Genomic DNA, 23,904 nt, shown 5'->3' on the forward strand with positions numbered 1-23,904 from the left:
TGCTCTCATCAGAAGTCATCAATAATGCCCCTTTGTTCTTTAGCGTAGACTTCCTCCTGTGGCTCTGCCAGCTTCCTGGCCTCCTACCACGGAGAGAATGGAGTCAGCGTGGCTACCTTGAAAAGAAGCGGGGGGTGTGTATTTCCCTTACATTTTAATTACGGCTCTTAATTTCTTATAATATGGAAAGGACGTGTTCCAACCACACTGGCTGGAGAGCTGAATCCCTCTGTTGTCCCCCAGCACCAGCGTTTTCCCAGTCCTGTGCCCCTCCCGTCCATTTACTTTTCCGTGGTGTGCAATGAAGCAGCGACACACACACATCACACAGGGCGGGGGGAGTAAACATTCCTGGGGTTGGATCCCAGCTCTGCGACCCTGGCCGCAAAAGCCAGTTGACCTCTCTGAGCCTCAGCTTCTCTCATCTGTAAAATGGGGCTCACTCTGAGGACCGAGATGACCCCTCTCTAGCTGCCTGCTGTCCCCCAAGTGCTTGGAAACTGTTCATTCACTTTCCTTGTCCAGTCAGCATCGCTTGAAAGCTTGTGGAAAGGGCGCCGCAGGAGGAAATAAATAATGAATCGGGGGCCCCATCAGATGCCAGCGGCGGCAGACTGGCTGGAGCCTGGGATGAGAGCACCGAGGCTGCGGCTACGCAGAGGTGGGGGCTGTCATGGAAGTGAGCTGATGACTGGGCCCTGGAAGGGTTGGGGTGGGGGAGAGGGTGTGGTGGTCTCCACCCAGTGGTGTCTCGTCTGGCAGACCCCCCATTCCCACCCTCCAGTGCAGGGGCCGGGGAGGGGAGAGAGCAGAGTCCTCGCCCTGCCATTTTCACACTGGCTGCAGCTGAAAAACAGCCACCTCCCCATCGGAAAAAAACCCCCTCAGTGGCGCAGCTACTGTGTGCCAGCCTGAGATGGCACTGTCTTCTGCCTTCTCATGTAATCCCTGCAAGCACTACGGGAACCGGTGTGACCTCCATTTCACAGAGGGCAAAACAGAGGCTCAGAGAGGCACTGACTTGTCCAAGGTCCCTCGGCTGTCACGTAGGGGAGGGTGACGAGAATCTAGGGCTGGGAGGCTGTGAAGGGCCCGCTTCTTCTGTTAGACTGCCTGCTTGCCCCAACCTGCAGGCCCCCTCAGTCTCTGTCTTCACCCATGGAGGGCTTCTTTATATTCTGTTTTCTCAATTCCAATAAGTTTTCCCTATCAAATGTCCTGCAGTAGGGCCCCCTCAGCAGAGTTTATGGAGAAGCTGTGTGGCTGTACGAGTAAGTGCAGTTTGCAAAACAGAATCCATCCCATTCTAACGTTCCTCATACATGTCTCAGAATGTGCCTCAGAAAAGCAAGCAGCAGGAGCCTCTGTTCCAACACAGCTATGTGTTCAGAGCAGCTGGAGCAAACTGTCCCTGGTACAGAGCCTTCTGGAAGATCCAGCTCTGCTCAAACGTCCGGAAGGATCTGAACCAAAGGTTTTTGCACATTTCCAAACCCGAATAACCGAGCCGCTAATTTGCGTTCTGCTCTGTTCCTTAGATGATAGAAATTGTCTTAGGGCTGGACCAAGGGGTACACCCCTCCATCTGTTTGCTCACTGCCTGACATCTATTCATCACCCGCCTGTGCTTCCCAGGCCCGGAGACCAGGGCTCACTAAGAGCCAGGCCTGCGTCCTGCAGCTCACGGTCCCGGGGAGAGAGACACAGGAGGAAAGTCTGAGCAGGAAGAACTGAGGCTCTGGAAAGGCCGCCGTGCCATCCAGCTACAAAGCTGCCCTTTTCCCACCTCACACAACGTCAGTGGGGAAACCCTTCTCAGGTTGTGTCCTCTCCATCCCTTTTACTGTCCCCCCGCCCCAGGCACCTGCTGCCTTCCACGGCAGATTTGTGCAGGTCTCCAAACAGATGAGTGAAAGGCAATCAGACACGGGCAGGAACACTAGAGAACCACCAGCCAAAAGCCTGACACGGACAGCTTGCTTTTTTTATGGTTTGCATGTGCTTGACTGATTTCATCACACATGTTCACAATATCACCTTGTTTCCTGCTATGATATTTCTTCCTGAGTCCCAGGACGCAAGTCACTGTATCAAATGACCCAGGTGTCTGACTAAGGGTTCTGTGGCTGGAACATCCTTGAGAGCCTTGGTTTTGGAAGATGGAGGCTCCCGAACTGGGTGAGGGGGTGGGGGATGTGGCAGAGGTGGGCTTTGAGGTCAAGTCCCAGCCTTGCCATATACTGGCTGTGTGATCTTGGATGACTTCCTTTGCCTCTCTGGGCCTCAGCTAATTCATATATAAAACAGGAATGATAGCACCTACCTTGGAGGGTTCCTGGGAGGGTTAAAGGAGACAATTATAAAATTGCCCCGCACATAGTGGATGCTTAATAAGCACAGCTCTATGATCGCTTCCTCAAGCAGCTGTCCCTTGTATGTTTCTGAGCACCTGCATCCAGGCCGGGCCCCGCGCTGGATGCTGGCGACACAGAGGTGATCTGACCTGGAGCTCATCATACTGAGGCCTGGCAGCAATGAAGCATGACCCAAAGTTCGGGGGATTATTTCACTGGCAAGGAGCACCTTAAAGGCAGGGACTGTGTCCACTTCAGCGATCCCTGCTGCCCAAGGGGAGCACGTCATTACCAACTGGTACTTTTTGTTGGGCAAAAACTGTCATGGCCATACTGGCCCAGTTTGGCACTTTGTGACTTCTGGCTGCTCCCCCAGTAGAATATAACACACAAGGAAAGAGATGCGACAAATGTGAAGCCATCCAATCTGTCAACACCACCCACTTGAAGGCAATCTCAAAACAGGGGCTTCAGCAAGTGGCAGGGGACAAATGTGCGTGTGGGAGGAGGTGCTTCGAAGGGGTCACTTGCATGTTGTTAAACACCATCTGTTTATTCCCTTAGTGGTGGAATTTTCCGGAACAGCACAAAGCAGAGGTCTGAGCAAGGTGTGCTGGGGGCCAAAGAGGGGAGCTCCGGGCAGCCTGGGGGAGATTTTCTGGAGGAGGAACGTTCCTCCGCTCAGGCTCAGGATGGACAGGTCCTTTCTAGCCCATAAGACCCCTGGAAGGGCAACCCTGAATAGGCCAGGTACTTGATATTCAGAAATGCATCGGGGAGGCCCCACCTGCCTCTCCCTTCCACATCCCCCGGCTGCTCCGACCCCTCATTCCAGCCCACCCACAGCTGCCTCTGCAGCCCTGCAGCCGCCACATGACGACATCCTGGCCTAAGCCCCCTCTTCAGCAGCCCCTCTGAGGAGCTATTTGCAGAGGCCCCCATTTGGGGTTCAGGGGCTTTGCACGCAAGTGTTTGATTTTAAAAAGAGAGAAAGAGAAGTCACAGCAGGTGCCTCCACTTCCACCCTGGCCCCACCCCAATGCGCAAGGGCTCCTGGGGTCTCTGTGCTGCATGTCTGCGTGCGAGCACCATCCCCACATCTGCTGCCCAGTGACAAGGGCCTTTGAAGCTCCACAATGACGCCATCTGCCAGGGACAGCCGGCTGGCTCCCTCAGGGCTGACCCCACGGTTGCTGCGGCAACCAGGATGGCAGCGTGAGGCCTTCAGAAAAGCCAGCAGGCTGAGGCTGTCAGGAGGCCCCCTGCAGCTGGCCACGCTCAGGCGGAGCTGGACGGGGCAGAGGGAGGAGCAAGCGTTCAGCCTCTGGGTGACAGAGGACAGGCTCTGCCCCGTGACTCCTGAGGACCTCCAGCTCTCAGAAGTCCATCCCTGTGGAAAGAGGCCGTGTGGCCTCCACAAGACATGCTATGCGGGCACCTGTGCTACTCCCTCTGCTCAGAGCCTCTCTCCTTTACTCACCAGTCTAGGAAATGTCTACTCACCCTTCAAGACCCATCTCAGGGTTTCCTTCTCGGAACTTTCCAGAGGGGACTCTTGGCCACCGCTGTGCCTGGGGCACCGCTCCAGTGGAGCCCCCGCGGGATGGGACTGCAGTTCTGTGTGCTCGCCCGTCTCCCCCACCAGCGGGGAGCAGCTTGAGGGCAGGGATTCTGTCTAACCGAGCCATCCCTGCTGCCCAGCAGGGGCTCTGCACGCGGTAGATTCTAGCAAACATTTAGTAAATAAATGAAGACTCTCCATTTCTCAGCCACCTGCCAAGGGGTCTCAACATCAGAGCCTCCACTGTCTGGCATGCAGGAGCAACAAGAAGGGGGACACGAAGAGCCTTCTCAACCCTACAGTGAGGTGTGGGCATAGGCGTGTCTCTGCCACTGTCAGTGCCGCAGACCCAGGGCCTCTGAGGAGCAGACCACACCTGCACAGAGGCCCCTACTCGTGTCTCAGTTTCTGTCTTATTTTGGGTCTGCAGGGGGAGTACAGGGGTAAGAATCAGTACCAAGACCCATCTGCGGTGCGACGCTGTGGGGCCTCGGGGAAAATCACTTGCTCACAAATTCTGACTCTTGGGTCAAAGGGTTTGTGCGTCTCCCTCCAAAGCGGCCGGCCCAGTTTACCCACACACCAGGGGCCAGAGGTGGCCTCCCCTGTGTGCGGCCTCCCAATCTTGAGAGCGGCAGGTCTCTCACTCTGCCAGTCTTTTAGGATTGAACTGGGTCTTGTTCTGAATCTCATACCCCCAATTTCTAGTGAACTCTGGAATCTTTTCACTGCCAGTATGATCTCTTCTGTGAATGATCGAGTCCCGACCCATTTTTCTTTTTGGTTACTTAAGTTTTTCTTACTGACTTATAGGAATACTTCATATACAAATTCTAAAGATTATTCCTTTCTTGTATGTGGGGCAAATATCTTTCCCCAATCCGTGTCTGGTGTTTTAGCTTTATGTTAGGGGCCCTTTGTCGATTAGAAGTTTCAAATTTTTCTGGGGTCAGAGAACAGCAAAAGGCTGTTCTGAGGCTCATGGAAGCGCCAGACTTGTGACACCCTCTGTACCCACATGGCTTTCTGTAACTGCCAAGAGCTTCTTTTCCTGATCTCCCTCGAGCCCCGCAAGGCCCCGGGCGGTGGAGGAGCTGGGATTACTGTTCCTAGCTCGTGGGTGAGGAGATGGAGGCTTCGCCGCAGACATCCAACCGTTTTACCTCCTAGCTCCCACTCTTGCCTCTTCTACTAACTGCCCCCTGGTTTTTCTGTTGGGGAACTCCACCCCCTCGCAATCTTTGTCCTTGTGATCTGGGTGGGGCTGGCCAACTGGACCGCTGCATTCATTCTCCAGGCCACAAGGATGGCATGGGACCTGAGCTGGGCCAATGACAGCACTATCCTATCCAGGATTGGGGTAGAATTACTGAAAAAGAGGCACTTTCTACTGGTAAATTCTATTTGAAAAGGAAGCCAGTACAGAGGAAAGCAGGATGAAGAAAGACCTATTCTGGACATTTGTGCCTGGATCTAGCCATGCCTGAGGCCTACTTACCCCACAAGCCAGCTTGATGTGGAGTTCTGTCTCATCTGTAACAGAGTCTTAACTAATACAAATGTATTCAGAGATGGAAATGAAAGATTCAGGACTAGACTCTTGATCTTGAATCATTAAAAGTATGAAGTGGCATTGTATGGCAGCATGAGGGCCTTTAGGCCTCAGTTTCCCAATCTGTGAGGGAGGGACAATCACGCTATCTCTTCCCCCTCAGCTGACTCTGGGTTACCAAACATCTCCAGGCCTCTTGGCTGAGGCAGGGCACTGTGATGCTGGTGTTCTGACCTCAAGGACATTTTGAATGGAGGCCAGGAAACAGTACACTTGATAGAAAAATCAGCATAAAAAAAAACTGCCCTCAGCTTGAACCTGCCCCCCAGAACACTGGACTTGATGGAGACAATGGCAAAAAAGAAAGAAAAGAGAATAGGCAGGAAGGAAAGAAAGGAAAAAACCTGACAATATCAGAAGCTATAGTTGGGAATCGGATGTGGGAAAAAAAAAGAGTTAGATCTTCCCTGTAAAATTTACACAGAAAAGGATAAACCCTGCTAAGAATAACTTCCATAAAAATAAAACACTGGAGAAAATCATGAACATCTAATTGAGCCATGCAGAGCTCTGCTAAGGAATTCCATTGACTTAGTGGCATTCCCGCTGGAGAGTATTTTCTTGATGAAGTGCCATCGGCATTGATGTGCTTCTGATGACAGCTCTAAGCACCCTAGGAGTCCAAGGCCCCTGTGTGCACCCTGAACTCCTAGCCCTGAGGGCTGCACCCTGTTTCTTCCAGCACCGGCAGGGGCCAAGGCAGGAGCCCACAGCAGGCCCCACCCACTCACCGTGGTGATGAACCTGTACAGAGGCTGCCGTCTCTCCGTGTACTTGACGGTGATGGGGCTGAGGTCATAGCGGAACCAGATGGCGGGGATGATGCGGCCCGTGTGGCTGTAGGCGACGTACTCCTGGGGCGAAGAAAGCGAGAAGGGTGGAGGGGATGTGAGAATCAGACACCAAACCGTGTATCCCAGGAGGCGGGGCCCGGACTGCAGAGGGCCCCCCGACAACCCACAAGAACGGGCTTTCCTCCCTCTCTCCCCTGGAGCCAGACTCCAGGGGCTCCTCCTCACACCCCTTCCCGTGGAGGCTCCCCTGTCAGCATCTGGATGGCAACATTGCTGGGGCCATTTTTGAACTTTTTGGCTGCTTGGAAATTGACAGTATGACCTGGAAGCAGAATCAAAATATGAATCTGAGAACAGAGATTTAAAAGGACAAGTGTGATGTGGGCTCAGTCTGAGTAAAGGCCTATTTCCCCCTTCAACGCTGGGGCCACGCAAAAGCCATTCATTTATTCATCAATAGTGTACTGAGCCCCTTTCCCGTGTGCTCGACCTGAGCTGGCTGCTGGGGACCCTGAGGGAGTAAGTCCCACCCCACCCCCAGAGAGGGTCACAGGGAAGGAGGCAGATGTAAAAACACCTGCAATACCACAGCGCTGTGTGCTGTGAGGGAGGGACACGGAGCGCTGAGGGGCCAGAACAAATGGCCAGCTCTCCCCGGGGCCCTCTGGAAGGCTTAGCGAGGAGGGGACACTCTAAGCCACACATGACGTCCTGAGGGGGGTGCGTGTGTGTGTGTGAGAGAGAGAGAGAGAGAGAGAGAGAGAGAGAGAGGGAGAGAGAGAGAGGGAGAGAGAGACGGGAGTTTACAGGCCATGCAGAGAGTGAGGTTCTTTGAAGAAGGAACGCACAGAACTGGAAAGCCAGAGGGCTCAGCCCTGCCACAAGCCTTCCTGAGGAGGCACCAGCGGGACTTAAAGGATGCTAAGGGGCTGAATTAACAACATGTCCTCCCTGGTCTGGGCACTTTGGGATGCTGAAAACCTCTGGGCTACTCTCATTCATCTACAACTAGAAACCTAACTAAACCAAAGGGGCACGCCCAACCCCAAGTGGTAGGGCCCGAGCTCTGAGGCTCCCCCCAGGGATCACTGACACCTGCCGTCTCTGTGGTTGCCACCGGCCCTGACGGGCACAGTCCCGCTTGCTCACAGGGCAGGCTGGGGCCAAGGCCACGGAGAGCTGAGCAAGCCGTTCCGGTCGCCGGGCCCTTGCCAAGAGCTCGGGGGAAAGAGCCTTGGGCAAAATAAGATCAGTTTTCTCCAGGGAGAGCGGATGGGGCAGGGTGACTGTCGGGGTCACAGCCCAGAGCTGAGGGACAGAGGAGCATAATGAGAAATAGCAGCAGCAGGCATCATTCACCCAAAGCCTTCTTTGTGGGCTGAGCAGTTTCAAAAACATCGCCTCATTTGATGGCAATCTCATGAGGTGGGCATCATCCCCATTTTACAAGTGAGTAAACTGAAGCATGGAGCACTTATGTGATTCGTCCCAGGTCACATAGCTAGCGAGTGACAGAGTGGGATTGACCCAGCAGTCTGCTCCACAGCCCATGCTCTTTGCGCTCAGACTGCATCAGTGTTCCTCCATCTGTTAGATGCTGTCAGTACTTGAGGGTTACAGCGAGATGCCCTCCAACAGACAGTGAATAAAAGAAACAGGATCCCTTCTGGAGAGTTACACCAGAGCAGCACAGGTGGATCAGAGCAGAGGGACCTCAAGTCACCCGAGAGAGAGAGCCCAGCCCGGCCTACTCAACGGCCCTTGTTCAGACTGGGTGGGTGACGTGATCAAGAGGCCAGGCTCCAGAGCCTGAGGAGATCCTGGTTCTAATCCCCTCTTGGCCACTATGTAACTCTATGACCAACTCTCAGTGCCTCAGTGGCCAAATCTGTAAAATGAGGACAATAGTCCCAATGGCAGAGCCGTCACAAAGACTGAAGAAGATGTGGAGGTGGACAGCTTAGCATAATATCCAGCCCAGAGTAAGTACTCAATAAATGATGGCTGCTACTCTTATTATTATTATAATTACTTGAACTAAACAGTCTATCACTTCTAAGGGGTTTGGGCTGCCCTGGAACAGAAGAAGGAGCATCTTGGTGGTAAAGGGAAAGACCCATCCATCAGGCTCTAGTGGGGGGCCTCAGCTGACAGGCTTCAAGCGTTCACGGCCCCCTGGCAGGGTCTTCTCCGGGGAAGCCAAGGCTGTCTTGGCTTGAAATCACTAATCGTTGGCCATTCCATCCTGCTGGCTCTGACCAGTCTCTTCTTCCCACCGAGGGCTGCCTGCTTCCCCATCACTGAGTATCAGGCTCCTGGGCCAGCCCAGAAGGATTCACAATTTTGGATAAAGTGCTTGTGCCCCGAGAGCCAGAGTGCCTGTTGTGTGCTGACCAATCGGGATCCTGAGCCTGACGACCGGCGGCCAGATGCAGGACTGTGGAGACGTCTGCAACCCCTGGGACCTTGTGGGGAGGCCTCCTGCCTGCTCTTTCTTCAACAAATCGCCCCCTATCTCCTGGTTAGACTTCCTCCCCTCGACTCTGAGACTGGCCTCCCACCGTTACCCAGGGACAGAGCCTGGCCACAGCAGCCTCCCTGGAAAAAGGCTCCTGAGGGGGACCTGCGGACATCATGCCCAGACACTAGCTGCCTCCGCTCTCGGCCAGCAGAGGGCGCGACTGCACGCAGCTGGGCCCCGCGGCGCCCGCACCTTGTTGGCCACCGTGTACTGGTAAGAGTACCGCTGCTTGCCACTCTTGTCCTCGTACACCGTGGGCACGATCTTCAGGATGTAGTCGTGGGAGGCGAGGGCTGCAGGAAGAACACAGTGGGATGAAGCAGGGATGGCTGGCAGCTCCTTCCACATCATTTCAACCCTAAACCTGCTTGGCCTTGTCAGGACTGGTGGTGGGCTCATGCCCACATTATCACCACCAATGACCCCCCTACATCTTCTCCCCTTGGACCCCAGGAATTGAGAGACTCCGCCTGCAGCATTGTGACTCTTGCACTGCATATAATATTAAAACTCTGGAAACGACCCAGATGTCCATCAATAGGGCAACCATTGAAGAGCGGGTGCCTTGAGAGGCCACTCTCCAAGAGGTATTGTTAAGTGGAAAGGACCGAGCTACAGAACAGGGCGAAGAACATGTTTCCACGTACTGGGGGCAGGGAAGACTCACTCTCTCTAGATGTGTGACTGTACAGAAGAATTTTCTGGAAAGATCCCCAAGACACTATTACCAGTTTTAGCCTCTGGGGAGGATGGCAGGATTTGATAAAGACGACATTTCATCGTACACCCTCTCGTCCTGTTTGAATATTGTTACTTTTGAAACAAACTGGGTTTCAGTTTTTAAAAGAAAGACCCACCAACCAGAAAAACTCCATCTATGAAGCACTGATTAATTTCTTTCCCCATTTTCAATTAATGGGAGATCAGTTCCCCCTCCACCGGGCCCTGCCACACTCCACTGTAACCCTTACCCCACCCCGCTGGATGGGGGAGGCTGCGGGGCGCAGGCATCGAGCCTTACTCATCCTGTGTCCCCAGAACCCCATGCAGGGCCTGGTACGGAGTGGACAGTGACAAATGCTTATTGAATGAATGGATGGATGGAGGGGTGACTGGTCAGAGGCATGAATGGAAGAGCAGATGAATCAGCTTCTGATAAGCATGAGGTAACCAGAATCAAGCTCTAGGCTGACAGAATGCTGGCCCAAAGCTGCCTAATGTCACCCGGGGAAGGATGGATTCCCTTGGGCCTTCTGGGATGCTAAGAGGCACACAGGACCCCTCTATTATTGCCTTCTAGAATCCCAGGCCAGGGACCACAGAGCTACAACAACACAGAAACTGAGGCCTGTGGGTTCTAAACCTGGTCTCAGGCCCGAGTCACTCCTGAGTCCTTGGACTCATCTTCCGGTAAGAGGGTAGGCGATGTGGATGGCGTTCATGGCCTCTGCCTGCCAATACCACATCCCGGTAAGGAAAGGACAGTGCTGCCTGAACTGCCTTGAGACCTGACTCCTCTGAAAACCTGGGACAAGCCCTGCAGCCTCAGCCTAAGCCCATGAGACCCCAGCACCCCTCTGCTCAGCCCCGCAGAGCTCTTCAGTCACCCAGGATTTAAAAGGCACACGCTCGGGCCTCATCCTGGAGATTCCCACTCAGATCTGGGGTGGTGCTCAGAACCTGCATTTGAAACCAGGAGCCCAAAGACCACCAATGAACATCGTGTTCCAAATGCCCATTGCCCCGGGCTAAAAACTCGAAGGAATGAAAGGGTGAATGCCTCACGAAGACCACACCCTACAGTCCTGTTAAAATATGTATAAAACACAGATGATCATAAGAAAAAAATAAAAACCACCCACGAATCCACCATCCACAGAAAACCGTGGATTCATATTGTCATGCACAAGCTGCCAGAATTATATTTATACATATATTTACGTTTTCCTAAAATTGGATCATACTGTACCTTTTTCTAAGAACTGAACCTCACAGACACCTTTCCAGCCCTAAGACACAGACTGCAAGCTCCACATGCTGGTTTCATCTGCCTCCGTAACCCGGCGCAGCGCCTGGCACTCAGGAGGTGCTCAACAAACATTTGCTGCCGGAATGCCAGCGAGGTTCTCACACATCACGGTCTGCGGCCGCATGCACCCCACGGTGTGGCCTCGTTCAACGTCCTCAACCAAGCCCTGTGGCCAGACACTGATGCTCTTCCTCATTTTCACTCTCATAAACAAAGAACTAATGAACATTATTTTCCTAAATCTTTGCACATTCTCTTAATTATTTCCTTAGCTTGCTCTTCTGTGAGTAGAACTGATGACTCAAAGGCAATGGCCATGATTAAGGCCTTTGATACAATTTGCCAAATGCCCACTAGACCCTGCACCTAATGACATCCACGTGGATTCTCTGTCAGCCCGCTCCTCCTAGGGGCTGCTGGCTCCAACCCGATCCAGGCAGGCCCACGTAATCTTCCCACTCCCTCCCTCCCTCTTGATATCTTATTATGGAAAAATTCAAACATACAAAAAACAGGGAATCGTATGACGAACTCCCAGGTACCCATTCCCCAGCTTCGGCAATTAATTACACATGGCCAATTCTGCTTCCTCTTTACCCCACCACGCCTCCTCCCCCATTTTATTTTGAAGTGAATCCCAGACATCACATCAATTCATCCACTAATATTTCAGTTGTTTTCCTAAAAGATAAAGACTCTTAAAAAAAAAACAAACAAATCACCACTACAATGCCATTGTCATAGCTAAAATATCAACCATCACTCCTCAGTATCTTCAAAGATAGGGGTCTCTGCTGGGAAGAAAAACAGGTTTGTTACCAGGAGTGCAGGTTAAGCTAGATCAGGTGGTCAAGGAGGGCCTCTCTGAGGTGGTGGCGTTTGAGCTGAGACTTGGATGACAAGCAGTGGCCCCCGTGGGAAGACCTGGGAGCAGAGGGACCCTCAAAGGCAAAGGCCCAGGGCACCAGGCTTGGGAGCTGAGGAAATGACAGCCAGCCAGGCCTCTGTCCGTCTGCTGCCTGAGCTAATGCACTTCCCTTTCCAGGGGAGCCACCTGAGATGGCTTGTGTCACCAGCTCCAGAGAGGGAAAGGTTTTCTGTCCACCCCCTCTGTGAGCTTGCACACTTGGGCCTTCCTAGCTTGACCCTATTCCAGCACTGGGAGGGGGAGGAGCCCATGCTAACTGCGAGAGCGTGTGGACGGCCACCCTGGGACGACACGCGGCCCTTACACGGAGAGTCATCTCCCCTGCTGCGCTGGAAGCAGCACGCATGGGCATGCACCCCGCTTGGAAGCAATGGGGTAACGGAAAACCAACACCATAAACATCGAAGGCATCACTGCGACGGTGAAACCCAGAAACCACGGACGTTCTCCATGAAAAGACACTGCCCGCAGCAGCACAGCGGAGCCGCCACCAGCCACTCACGCCTCGGTCACCACGGGAAAAGCCCTACGGCAACTGTGGTGATGTAATACCACCAAGGACAGAGGTCAGAGGGCAAGGTGCTATCCACACTTGGGAAAAGGGGCCCCTGCTCACGGACAAGGCATCCAGGGACCCAGATAAACGAAAAGCTTAAAGTGCCGGGGGGGCAGGTTGTGGAGGGATGTTCACTTTGCTTAGATTTCTGACTGCTGGAGAGTAAATGTCTCTTAAGAAATGATAAATGACATATGGGTGAAAAAAGTGAGCTCAGGTGAGAAAATAAGAAAAGTCAAGATAACCTATCCCACAGGCTCCACCTGCAGACAGGCCTCCTGGACCCGTTCTGTGTACACGTCTAAGGCCCCACGTGCGAGTGCACCTGTGTAGGTGTGCACGTTCTTCCGCTGAGATGTAAAGATGGGCACTCTCTTTAATCCGGGCCGAGGTGCTGGGAGCGAGGAGGGAGCAGGCAGGGTGGGGCCTGTGTGGGTGGGAGGGGTTCAGGCAGGGGGAGGGAGAGATGGGGGAGGCAGCCCAGGCAGCCAGACCTGACTGAGCCACCCTCAGCCCTGTTCTCACGGTGCCAGTGGAGCCAGGATGAATCCTGGCTCCGCCACCATCCCTGTGGGATCTAAGGTGATTATCTCAACTAAGAACGATTGAGTGGCACTAATGCTAACAATAATGATGATAACAGCTGGTATTCACTGAGGACTTAGGAGGTGCCCAGGGCTGCCACCTGCTTTCCCCAGGACAAGTCGCTTTTCTTCCCTTCTCAGTAAGACAGGGACAAGTCCTCCTTGCTCACAAGGCTACCCGTGGGAACGGAGCACTAACTGTGTGGCTGACAGTGAGCGCCTGAGGAACGTCCCCCCACGTGCCCCCATTCCTCTCTGCTGTGCTGGGAATCCTGGAGCAGAAGGCCGTTCCCAAGGACATGGGGTACGTACGGTTGGAGGTGAGTCTGTCGGCTCCCCCGAGAGCATTGAAAGCTCCGTGGACATTCTGGACCTGTGGAGAAACACAGCAAGGGGACTGACTCCAGGGTGCCGCCACCTCCAGCCCGGCCCTGGCTACGGGGGGACGGCCAGCTGCAGCCTGTTTAGGGACCTTACCTGTGTGTAAAATGGGGAGCCAGCGGGGTCTGTCTCGTAGAGAAGTTGTGGGAAACAGGGCACAGACACAGCACAGGCCTGCCACGTGGGAGGCACTAGCTTGCTTCCTATCCTGAGCACCCACAACGTGCCACTCTGTCCTGGGAACTTTGAGTCATCTCATTTAATGCCCCAATGATATACCACGGGCCCATTTTACAGACAAGCAAACCAAGGCTTGAAGAAGAACCAAAACGTGTCCAGCGTCTCATAGCTGATAACTAGCTGAGCCCAGCTCCAAATCCACGTCTGTCTGACCTCAAGCCTGAGCTCTTTCCATTAAGCAACACAGAAAACTCAAGCAAAGGTGGATCTGGCTCCCAGCGTGCTCCTCCTGAGATCTCACAGCCCACTGAAAGAGGACCCAGGGATGCTGGCCTCCCACCCTGTCTGCTGCAGGGAACACACAGCAGTTGTGAAGAGACCTCTTCTCATGGCAGCTGGCCCAGCTGTGTCCCCCTGGCAAGGGCTACTGTAGGGTGGGGCTGAAGGCCACATCCTGCCTCTTCTCTGAGGATGAGGGGAAACCAGGTCAGCCTCAAGGAGAATCCAAAGCAGAACAAGGCACACCTGGTACCTGGGGCATGTCACTATGGGCACAGTTAACAGGAGCTGCTGAGCCAGATACCCTGGAAGGCTTCCTGGAGGAAGTGACACTGACACCAAGACTTGCAGGAAAGTGGGAAGTTAATCAGGCATGCCGTACATGCACAGGCATGAGCCTGGATGCCAAGGGGGCGAGAAGTGGGAAGGAGGGAGGTCAGAGAGGTGGGTGGGGACAGGCTCCTGCAGAGAGGGCCATTCAGGAACAATGGGCAGTAGCTGGGTGGCCTGAATGATTCCCGATCCTGGTCTCAGCTCCTGTTTACTGAGCTCTTAACAGAACTGCATACTCTCAACAAACCCAAAGGAAGTGTGTCCACATGCTGCCTTGGGATTGACCATCTGAAGACTTGGTTTCTGACCCAAGAGGACAGTGGTTTTGGAGACACGGGTGCTAGAACGCTGCCTCCCACCGTCACGTGCCACAGTTTTATCTTACATTCATTTGTATGATTATCGATTAACTTCTGTCTTCCCCTCTAGACTGGAAGCTCCACATGGCAGGGACCACGCTCGTCCTCACCAGTGCGTGCAAGGCCTGGCAAACAGCAGGTGCTCAGTGAAGATCTGTTGCATAGATGGATGGACAACAGATGGGCCGATGGACCTCACCTAAGTGTTTTACATTTGAAGAAAATCCTCTTTCCACCATAACAATGCCTAAGCCAAAGGCTGTCACTGTCCTTCTGGTCTGCCAGTGGCACACAGCAACACATGACTGACTGCGGCCCCTGCCTCCCCAGTCCCTCCCCGCTCCTCTGCCCCACCCTGCCCCAGCCCTGGCCTGTCCCCCTGGCTTTGGCTGCAGCTGCCCCACCCTCCTCGTCTCCAGCCTTGCCTCATGGCCCATTGTCCACACAGCAGGTGGGCGCTCTTTCTAAAACACCAACCTGCCTCGTCGGACCCCACCTTCCCAAATCTAACGCAGGTCTCTCGCCCCACATAAAGCCCAGCTCCCTGCTTCCCCTCCAGGTGGACGCTTCTGAGCCCTCTCAGCCGACCCTAAGGAGCCCTCATTCCCAGGGCTTTGGCATCTCACGGGTGGGACACCATTCTGATGTCGTGGACACCTGCCGCTCCACTTTTTCTAAGGGTAACCTGGAGGGTCTTTTATATGAAAATGGCCAGTTGGGTGTGTCTCAGAGTGGGCGCTGTAGGAGAAGAGTGATGTGTAAGATGGCTGGCCATGAACTTCTCTGTCCTGTGCTTGGCCAAATCCTTCTCATCTTTCAGGGCTGACTTAGATGTCACCTTAGGGGTCACCTCCTCTGGGAAGCCCTCCCTGACCTCCCAGGCTGGGGAGTACCCTGCCCTAGCCCTCAGATCACTGCCCAGAATCCGAGGCCTCTCTTGTCCTCAGCCCTCCTGTCCTATAGTATCATGTTCATTTACGTTTGATTGCTTCTTTGCTTCAGTAAGGGTATTGTATATTCATCATGCAGCCCCATGGCCTGGCACAGAGCCTGGTGCAGAGCAGAAATTTCTAGAAGGTCTGATGAATCCAGGACTGGATGAGGCACAGTAAAGGTAGACCTGGGGCCAGACACACCTGGTTTCGTACAAGCTGTGGGACTTTGGACAAGTTACTGAACCTCTCTGACCCAGTTTCCTATCAGGAAAAAGAAATGCCATCCAGCATCCCTGAGGGGGTTTTTGCGGGGATTAAACAAGGGGTCATCCATAGCGGCGTTCTCTAGGTAATGAAGTGCGGGTAATGCTTGCTGCGGGCTGAAAGTGTCAAAGTCCCAGGAGGACGGAACGTGCTGTGGTGCAAAGACTGGGTTAGTGGCTGTGCCACTAACGAGCTGCATGACCCTGGACTCATGGCCCTGTGCCTCAGTTTCCTCATGTGCACACTGAGTTCATAGTGCCTTCCAGGGCTGTTGTGAGGATTGGGTGGGCTGGCGGGTACACGGGCAGTTGGGGCCCTGCCCACGGCTCAGTGCGTGGAGAGTGCTCAGCCCACCACCTGCCTGTGTTTGGTCAGCTCTGGTCCATTGGGGGCGGTGACCATCCTCCGCAGCTGTGAGCCCTGCGGGTCTGGCGCAGAGGAGGGCACAGCTAACAACCACAGTGGTAATGGCTCCTCTTGCTGACCACCGACTGCACTGGGCACTGTTCTCAGAGCTGTATGTGCATCAGCTCAAATTATCTTCACTACGATCCTACGAGGCAGGCACTATCACTGTCCCCACTTTACAGACGAGATAGCTGAGGCTCAGCAAGAAGAAAGAATTTGTCTGAGGCCACACAACCACTAAGTGGTGGAGCCAGGACTTGAACACAGAAAGGCAGGCGGGGCCCTCCGCCCAGCAGTCCCGCAGATGGAGAGACGGAGGGTGTGGGTGGCAAACCCCGTGCAAATTCGCCTGCAGGAGGCGAGTCCACAGTCCCAGGCGGCTGTGCTTCACCGAGTGTGTGGACAGGGAGTCTGGCCCACGGCTCCCGGGGAGGCCGGGCTGTCTCTGTCCCTGAGCCCTGTCTCCAAGAGGAAGAGCTCTGGGGTCTCTGGAGGGACTGGAAAGGTGACGACGAGCCACTCGGGCTGAGCACCAGGTGCCCACGGGGAGTGTGGGGCTGAAGGAGGCAGTGTGAGAGCGGGTGTGCGTGTGAGGGGCAGTGCAGGCTCAGGACTGAGGGGGAGGCAGGAGCGGCAGTGCCGCCCGAAGCCAGACCAATGCAAACCCCAGCTCTGCAGCACAGTGCACCCTCTCTGTGCCCCAGTTCCCTCATCTGTAAAACGGGGACCATAAAGCACCTACCTCTGGGGCTGCCGAGAGTGCAGAAGGGGACGGTGCCTGTGAAGTGCGGGGCTGGCGCAGGGGTGCTCTGCTAGGCACTCCCATGGCAAGCAGACGTCTGTGGCCTGTCCGTGAGGGGGCGGCGTGCAGGAGCGTATGCACGTCCGTATGTGAGACATAACAGGCTGGTGAGCATGCCCCTGGGTGGTGAGTGTGTGTGCAAGGATGACTGCACTGGTGTGGGGAATGCTTGTGAGAATGCTGTACACCCAGGTGTGTGTGCTGTGTCTGTGCAAGGATCTGAGTGTGTATGTGTGGTGTGTGTTCAGGGATGGGTCTTAGGGCGTATGGATAAGTACACGTATGTCAGGGCACACCTCCGAGTGTGTATCTGATGAGTGTGTGTAGGAGTCTGAGCAGATGGGTGTGCATATAGGTGTTGTAATAGTGTGCGCATGTGTGCTGGCGGGCCTGTGTGGGCGCCGTGTGCACATCACTGCGCCTGGGGGCACCCGGAAAGCAACCCCACCCAGGAAACGTTCTCATCAAGCCAGGCTCAGGACCAGGGCCCAATTCCAGCATGAAGGCTGGGGCAGGTACTTCCCCCTTCTGAGCCCCGAGTCCCGCTATGTCGGACTGGGGTAAGAGACTTTCCCCGGAGCACCACGGGGTTGGGGTGGAGAAGAGAGAGGCCTACAGCCGGCAGAGAGCTGGTCAGCACTTGCTGCCATGGGTAGGAAACTGCCCGGCTGGGCTGCCAGAGGTGGCCCTTTCGTTGAAAGCAACAGGGACTCTCAGCATCCCTCATTCACTGCGCCACCCCCATTTAATGGACGTGGGCACTGGGCAGCAGAGCAGACAGGGCTGTGAAGGGGAGTCAGACAGATGTGCTGGGGGACCTTGGACGATGGCTTCTCTGGGCCCAGCTCCAGTCTGCAAAAGGGCCCTCTCCTCCCTCAGAGGCTGCACTGGCACAGAGAAAGCACACACACTCAGGACTTGCTCCTGGAAGTGAGTCCCTTGCCAAGACCTGGTCTCTACCTGAGGTTCCAAGTCCAGCGCACTGTGGAGGATACTGTAGCCGCGCTCAGAAGGAACCCAGGAGCTATTGTATGGAGCCGAGACTCAAAGGAGGCGACCCCCCTGGAAGGCATCCCTCTGTGACCAGGGAGGCCAGAGGCGGCCCCTGTACGCCCACCCCGGCCATGCCACCTTCAGTGTGCCCCACTCACCTGCAGCGTGTCCCCAAAGGAGAGCTTGTGGATGACATGGGTCATGTCTGGGTTCTGTGGCTGGGCTGTGGCGCTGTGTGTGGACACATGGAAGTTGCCAGGGACCTGGGGGAGATGCAAGGTTCAGGAATTTGGTTGGCTGCCCCAGAGGGTGGGGTGCAGGGTTTCATCCTGGAGTCAGACAGGTCTGGATTTGGATCCCAGCTTGCTCCAAGCCATAGGACTTGGACCTATGGCCACCACCCCTCTCTGAGCCTCAGGGTCCTCATTCTTAGAATGGGGGCAATAATAGTAGCTATTGGAAGAGGCTGCTGGGGTTATGGGGTGAGTGAATGCATGGTAAGTGCCAAGCTGGGCGAATAGCACAGGTCAGGGCCTCCTCGAACCCCAAATCAAGACCATCGTCCACCCAAACTTGCTCCAACACCCTGCACTGGGGGATCCTAGAAGGCAGGGCTGTGGTGGCCTCCTTTCCTCCCTGGGTCTCGAGGCCTTGCAGAGCGCAGTCACGAGAGGTCCTGAATGAATGTCTAGGGAATGAATGATGCTGATGATAAGCCTGCGGCAAGGGCCTCATGACTCTCTAGGGCCTCCCTGTTTCACCCAAAGGCCCCTCCTCCTCCTAGCCGCTCGGACCGAAACCCTTGGGGTCATCCTGACCCTGTCCCTCTCACACCGACCTTCCGCCCTCAGGAACGCTGTCAGCTCCACCTTCAAGACACCCAGCACCTGACCTTCTCAAACCCCTAATGCCACCCTGGACTGGTTGGCGGCTGCAGCCTTCCCAACAGCGGCCAGAGGGGTCCCTCTGAACCCTCCAGTTGACCCCATCACTCCTCTGCTCAGAACCCTCCAAGGCTGCCGCTCTCTCCAGGCGAAGCCTCGTCCTCATGGGTCCACAGGCCGCATGTGCTCTGGCCGATGGCCACTTACTCTGTCCAACCTCTCTGCTTCCTCTCCCACCACCTTCTCCTCTGCTCACTGGCCTCCCTGTGGCACCCAGAATGTTGCCAGCATGGTGCCACCTTGGGGCCTGTGCCCCTCCCTGGAACCCTCTTCTGAATGGCTCTCCCTCACCTCCCTCAGGCCCCTGCTCAGGGCCCCCGGCCCCCATTCCCCAAGCCCCTTGCCCTGCCAAGGCCCTCAGGGTCACCGGCCACCTTCTCCTCTCCCGCCCTCGTCCGCCCTCCATGCTAGCAGAGCTGTTTGATTTGTTGCTGGATTCCCCAGACCCTGGGGCCGAGCAGGCGCTCAATAAATGTTTATTGAATGGATGAACAAATGAATGAATCACACGAATCCTTAAAACAGCATTTTTGACTTTGGCACCTGGTAATTCCCATTTTACAGAAAAGGAAACTGAGCCTCAGAGCAGTGAAGAAGCTGCTAAGGTCAGGTGTCACGTCTGTTGGACTCCAGACTTGGCACGCTGAAGCGGGACGTGATTCTCTCTGCCACGGAGGCCAGGACGCCATTCTCCTCAGCAGCCCTGGGAGGACGGCCACGCGGAGCCAGTCCTTCTTGAGGTGCCAGGTTTTGAGAGAGAGAAGAGCCTGGCCCTGGATGAGCTGCTGGTCTGCTGTGACACAGGCTTGGAACAGAAAATGAGACTCTGTGTGACCCACATTGGACCAGAGTGATGCCCAGACAGTGGGGAGTATGGGGAGGGCCCCTGCCTCGGCTGGGGACTTGTCAGCAGAAAGGACTGCCTTGTGCTAAGGCTCTGAGGCTGAGTCTGCATTGCTCAGGAATAGGGGGAAAGGCATCTGGTCAGAGGGAACAGCCTAAATGTGTGGAGGTCAGAAACTGCCCAGTTTGTGCGCACGTGTAAGGAACTAAAAGAGGTTGGTATTACTGAACCCCAAATAAAAGAGGGGTGGTAGTAGCGGGAAACAGAGGCATAAGAGGGATATGAGTTGTTTAGAAAAGGCCCCAAATGCTACTGGAAAACTCAGGGTTTATTTTATTCCAGCTCAGTGCAGGTTTCGTGAGCCGCCTTGGAGGAAGGAAGGTAGAATACGGCCTACGGCTCGGCACACAGCAGCCTACGTGAGTCCGCTGCTTTGCTAAGCACACCTGTCTCAGACACAAAGCTGTGTGCTTCCCACGGGAATATTCCTGTCTTCACTGGGACCTGAGCTTTGGAAGGACGTGGGAGGCACCAGGCTGACAGGGCACGGCCCAGCCTCTGTGAGCTCAGCGAGTGTGGTGTGGGCTGGAGTGGTGCCTGGGATCTGGGCCCAGGATGCTAGGGAAGGGGGCGACCCACTGGGTCGGAGTAAGCAGGGACAACAGCATCGCCTGCTGCAGGAGCCCAACTACCTGTGGGAGCGGAGCAGCTGAGCTCCACATACGGGCCTCAGCCGGCCCCTCTCCCCAGCCATGGGGACCTTGGGCAAGGTCAGTAACCCCCGTACCTCCGTTTCCCCACTGGCAAAATGGGGATAATAACCACAAAGGGTACTGGGAGGATTAAATGAAGGAACAAGTGCAGAGCCAATGGCAGTTGTTAGCAGGCTGGGTTCACAGGACGAACACGCTTGTCGTCAGAGCCGGGAGGGAAGGGCCCTCCAGAAGAGGGAAGAGCAAGTAAACAGGCAGGGCACAGGGGAAAGCCCGTTGTATTTTAGTAACATTGTTTAGCTTCATTTTTACCTATATAAATAATACCTGGATACGGTCGTATTATAAAAAATTCGCGTGATAAAGTTGGGGCTAAAGTCCCCGTTGCCCGCCACCCCCGGACGTAAGAGACTGATCGCATCAGGCATGCGTCCTTTAGAGGCCTCCTATGCAGTGACACGGGGCCTCCTGTGGACCAGGCTATGCGCAGAGTTCACAATCAGGTTTGGGGCCTGGGCCTCACGCTCCCAGAGGTAAGTGAGTCAAGGAGGCTGGCTCCTGCGCATCTGCCACCCTCGGGCGCCCCACGAGGCTGTGACTCAGTGACTCACTCCCCTGCACCAGGAATCCATCACAGGTGGCTGACTCATGCCAGCACACGCTGAGCTGAAGAAAGCAAAGACGATGCTTTTAGAGCCTGTGACTGAGGAACCGACGTCAGTGTCTCTGATGGATTTTAAAAACACACAGATGGAGCCAGGCGCCAAACCCCAGCCCATTCTGCCCTCCTCCTGCGGGGCTGGGTGATTAAGCGAGGGGTCAGGGCTGCCGGGGGCTGCTGGTGCAGCTCGGAACACGTGAACTCTGACATCTGGCTGCTGGCCAACTTCCTGATGGATGGATAAGGAGGCCACAGGGCAAGGGTGAGCCTGACACTGGGAGATAAAGGGCTGGGGGCCAGCCACCAACCTCGCCTGCCCTTCAGTGCAGCTGGCTTTCTCATCTGAGCACCCTGGACTGAGTTTCTCGAAGGTATGAACCTTTAACAAGGGAGAGTGGGGGTCTCCAAGGGTAGGGGGCAGAGGTTGGCCTGAGCTGTGACCTGGAGGGAATGGACACAGCTGGTCACAGCAGCAGCAACGGGTGGGGGGTGCAGAGGGAAAGAGGGAGGCCTGGGGCCAGGCTGCCTGGGTTCAAGTGCTGGCTGTGGGCCCTTGAGCAGGTCACTTAATCTCCGTGCCTTGTACCCTCAGGGTTGTTGTGAGGACTAAATGAGTTACTAGCGGTAAAGGGCTTGGGAAGAACCTAATAGGTGGCAGCCATAGGGCGCGGGCTGGTGTGACCATTTCCTAGACTCCCCGCCCACCCCGACCAGAGAAGACCTGTTTCTTGGATGTCACCATGCACATTTTATGAGCACACTTGTCCCCATGTGAGGATGGAAGCCAGCTGATGAGGTTACAGAGGCTCCCAGGGATGGCAGAGGAGGCAGGGTGGGGAGGGCGCCAGGGTTTGTCCAGTCCCCACCGCAGTACGTACTTTCTGTATTTTAATTTGTTCAGGTCTCACGCTTGTGAGGTCAGTATTATTATCCCCATCTTACAGGTGAGCAAACCACGGCTCAGAAAGGCTAAATTGCCCAGAGCCATCTAACCAGCGAGCGTCGTAGCCAGGATTCTCGACCACAGGTCTGTCTGACCCCAAAGAGCAATTTCTGGCTCACCTGTAGCCTGTCTGAGGGGCGCCGACTGCAGCCTTGGGCATGTTTGCCAAGGGAGGAGGGTGTGGGGCTGGCTGTCTCCTGCACCCACCCCATACTGGGTGCTGAATAAACCTGGGTGCTCCTGGTTCACTGGTTGGGCGGATGCGTTTTTTTAACCCAGGTGATCGTACCCCCCTGGGGGGGCCCCCACAGTTGGGAGGTGTGTGTGTGTTCATCTTCATCCATCACCCCTCAGACAGGCCTTCCCTTACGACCCTGTCTCAGGGGGTCTCCTCCTGTTCTCCACCATGGCACCCCCCTCATTCTCCTTGTGGCCGCCTCATCAGAACTGCACATTGGCTTGTTCAGGTGTTCATCTGTGGGTTGGCTGTCACCCTGTAATAGACCACAAGTGCCACCAAGGGCAGGGAACACGGCTGTTTCTATCAGCACTGCACCCCAGACATACAGCAGACACTCAATAAACAGCACGATGTATGAGTGAACTAGTAAGAGGCAGGGGCAATGGTCAAAAGAAGTCAAGAAGTGAAACAGACAATAGCAACGTAAGGGTCATGACAGAGGGGCTGGTCAGGGGAAGGGTAGGGCTGGCTGCCCCGAGGCGCGCACGTGAACCAGACCAGCGGATGAGCAGCAGCTCTCCGGGAGCTTGGTGGGGACAGAGAGAAGGTACCGGAGGCAGAGCAAGAGCCCACCACCACTTCACCCACCCCCTTTCCCCACTCCTCTCCAGGGCACCCTCCACGCCACCTGGGTCCCAGGTCCTCTGCTTCCCAAGGACTTGCTGTGCCTGCAGCACACAGGTCAGCGGGACACCCTGACCTTAGAGCACTGGCCCTCCTCTTTAATGTATGTTCTCTCCTGTTCCAGGGCCCACCGCGCCTGGTTTCCTCCTGCCTGTCACCTGCTCCTTGTCCTACCTTCTGTCACTCTGCTCCCCATCTCCCTACTTCTAAACCCTGGAGCGCACCAAAACTCAGCGCTCACACCGCATTCCTACAGCGTCCTGACCTTCTTCCATTTCTGGTGCCATCGACCCTTTGCCAGTCTGGTGACGCCTATATTTTAAATGCTTAGAATGTTCTGAAAGCATAAAATACATAGGATCACAAAGGAAAAAAATGATATTTAAACAGAATTAAAATATTTTAAAAAATATTTGAATATGCTTCTTTATTAATGCAATAAACAACAAGATCTGGCCACAGGTCAACTCGTTACTGTAATTTCCAAGTGGTGGTGAATGTAAACAGTACCTTGAATTACCTGTGACAGTTTTAAAGGGATATAAATATCGGCAATTTCTACTGGTGACAAAGTCACAGGTGCTGCTAATACTACTCTGGTTTGTTGCCTACATTCATCCTTGAAGAAAATGCTAAATTTGAGTTTGAGTTTAGTAAAAATAAACATGTCCTTTTTTTCCCCCACCAAGTTCACAGACCTTGGAATTCAGTTCTCACTCCTTGGGGTATCTGAACCCTCTCCTTAGGTAATCCAGCTCAGATCAATGATCCTCGGGCTCTAGTGGCATCTGAACCCCCTGGAGGGCTTGTTATAAGAGTCAGCGGCTCTGGGCAGGGCCCGAGAATCCGCATTCCTAACCAGTTCCCAGGGGATGCTGGTGCTGCTGGTCTGGGGGCCCCACTCTGAGCAGCACTGAGCTAGACTTGTCACCTACTCACCGATGACTCCCACATTTACATCTCCAGCCCAGAACTTCTCTCCAGAAGTAGACGTCCAGCTTCCAATTTAACATCTCTCATGGGAACCCCAAATGAAATGTGTCCAGGATAGAACGAGCAAT

General features: G+C 54.8%; 1 protein-coding gene and 1 long non-coding RNA gene across 2 annotated transcripts in view; one reads left to right on the plus strand and one right to left on the minus strand.

Annotated features, from left to right (window-relative positions):
- The window catches only part of ERGIC1 (endoplasmic reticulum-golgi intermediate compartment 1), a 102,495-nt gene that overhangs the window by 7,036 nt on the left and 71,555 nt on the right, over positions 1-23,904 (minus strand). Inside the window, exons 6-9 of the mRNA XM_046667768.1 lie at positions 18,032-18,136; positions 13,252-13,312; positions 9,035-9,135; positions 6,259-6,381 (exon numbers count right to left, since the gene is read on the minus strand). Coding sequence (XP_046523724.1) covers positions 6,259-6,381; positions 9,035-9,135; positions 13,252-13,312; positions 18,032-18,136 — 390 coding nt within the window. The remainder of the gene's footprint in view (positions 1-6,258; positions 6,382-9,034; positions 9,136-13,251; positions 13,313-18,031; positions 18,137-23,904) is intronic.
- LOC124242908 (uncharacterized) lies at positions 20,634-23,255 on the plus strand. The gene is made up of 3 exons (XR_006889540.1): positions 20,634-21,406; positions 21,980-22,062; positions 22,968-23,255. It is a non-coding gene; the product is annotated as an uncharacterized LOC124242908 (long non-coding RNA).

Source organism: Equus quagga, chromosome 7 (assembly GCF_021613505.1).
Source record: "Equus quagga isolate Etosha38 chromosome 7, UCLA_HA_Equagga_1.0, whole genome shotgun sequence".
Lineage (NCBI taxonomy): Eukaryota > Metazoa > Chordata > Mammalia > Perissodactyla > Equidae > Equus > Equus quagga.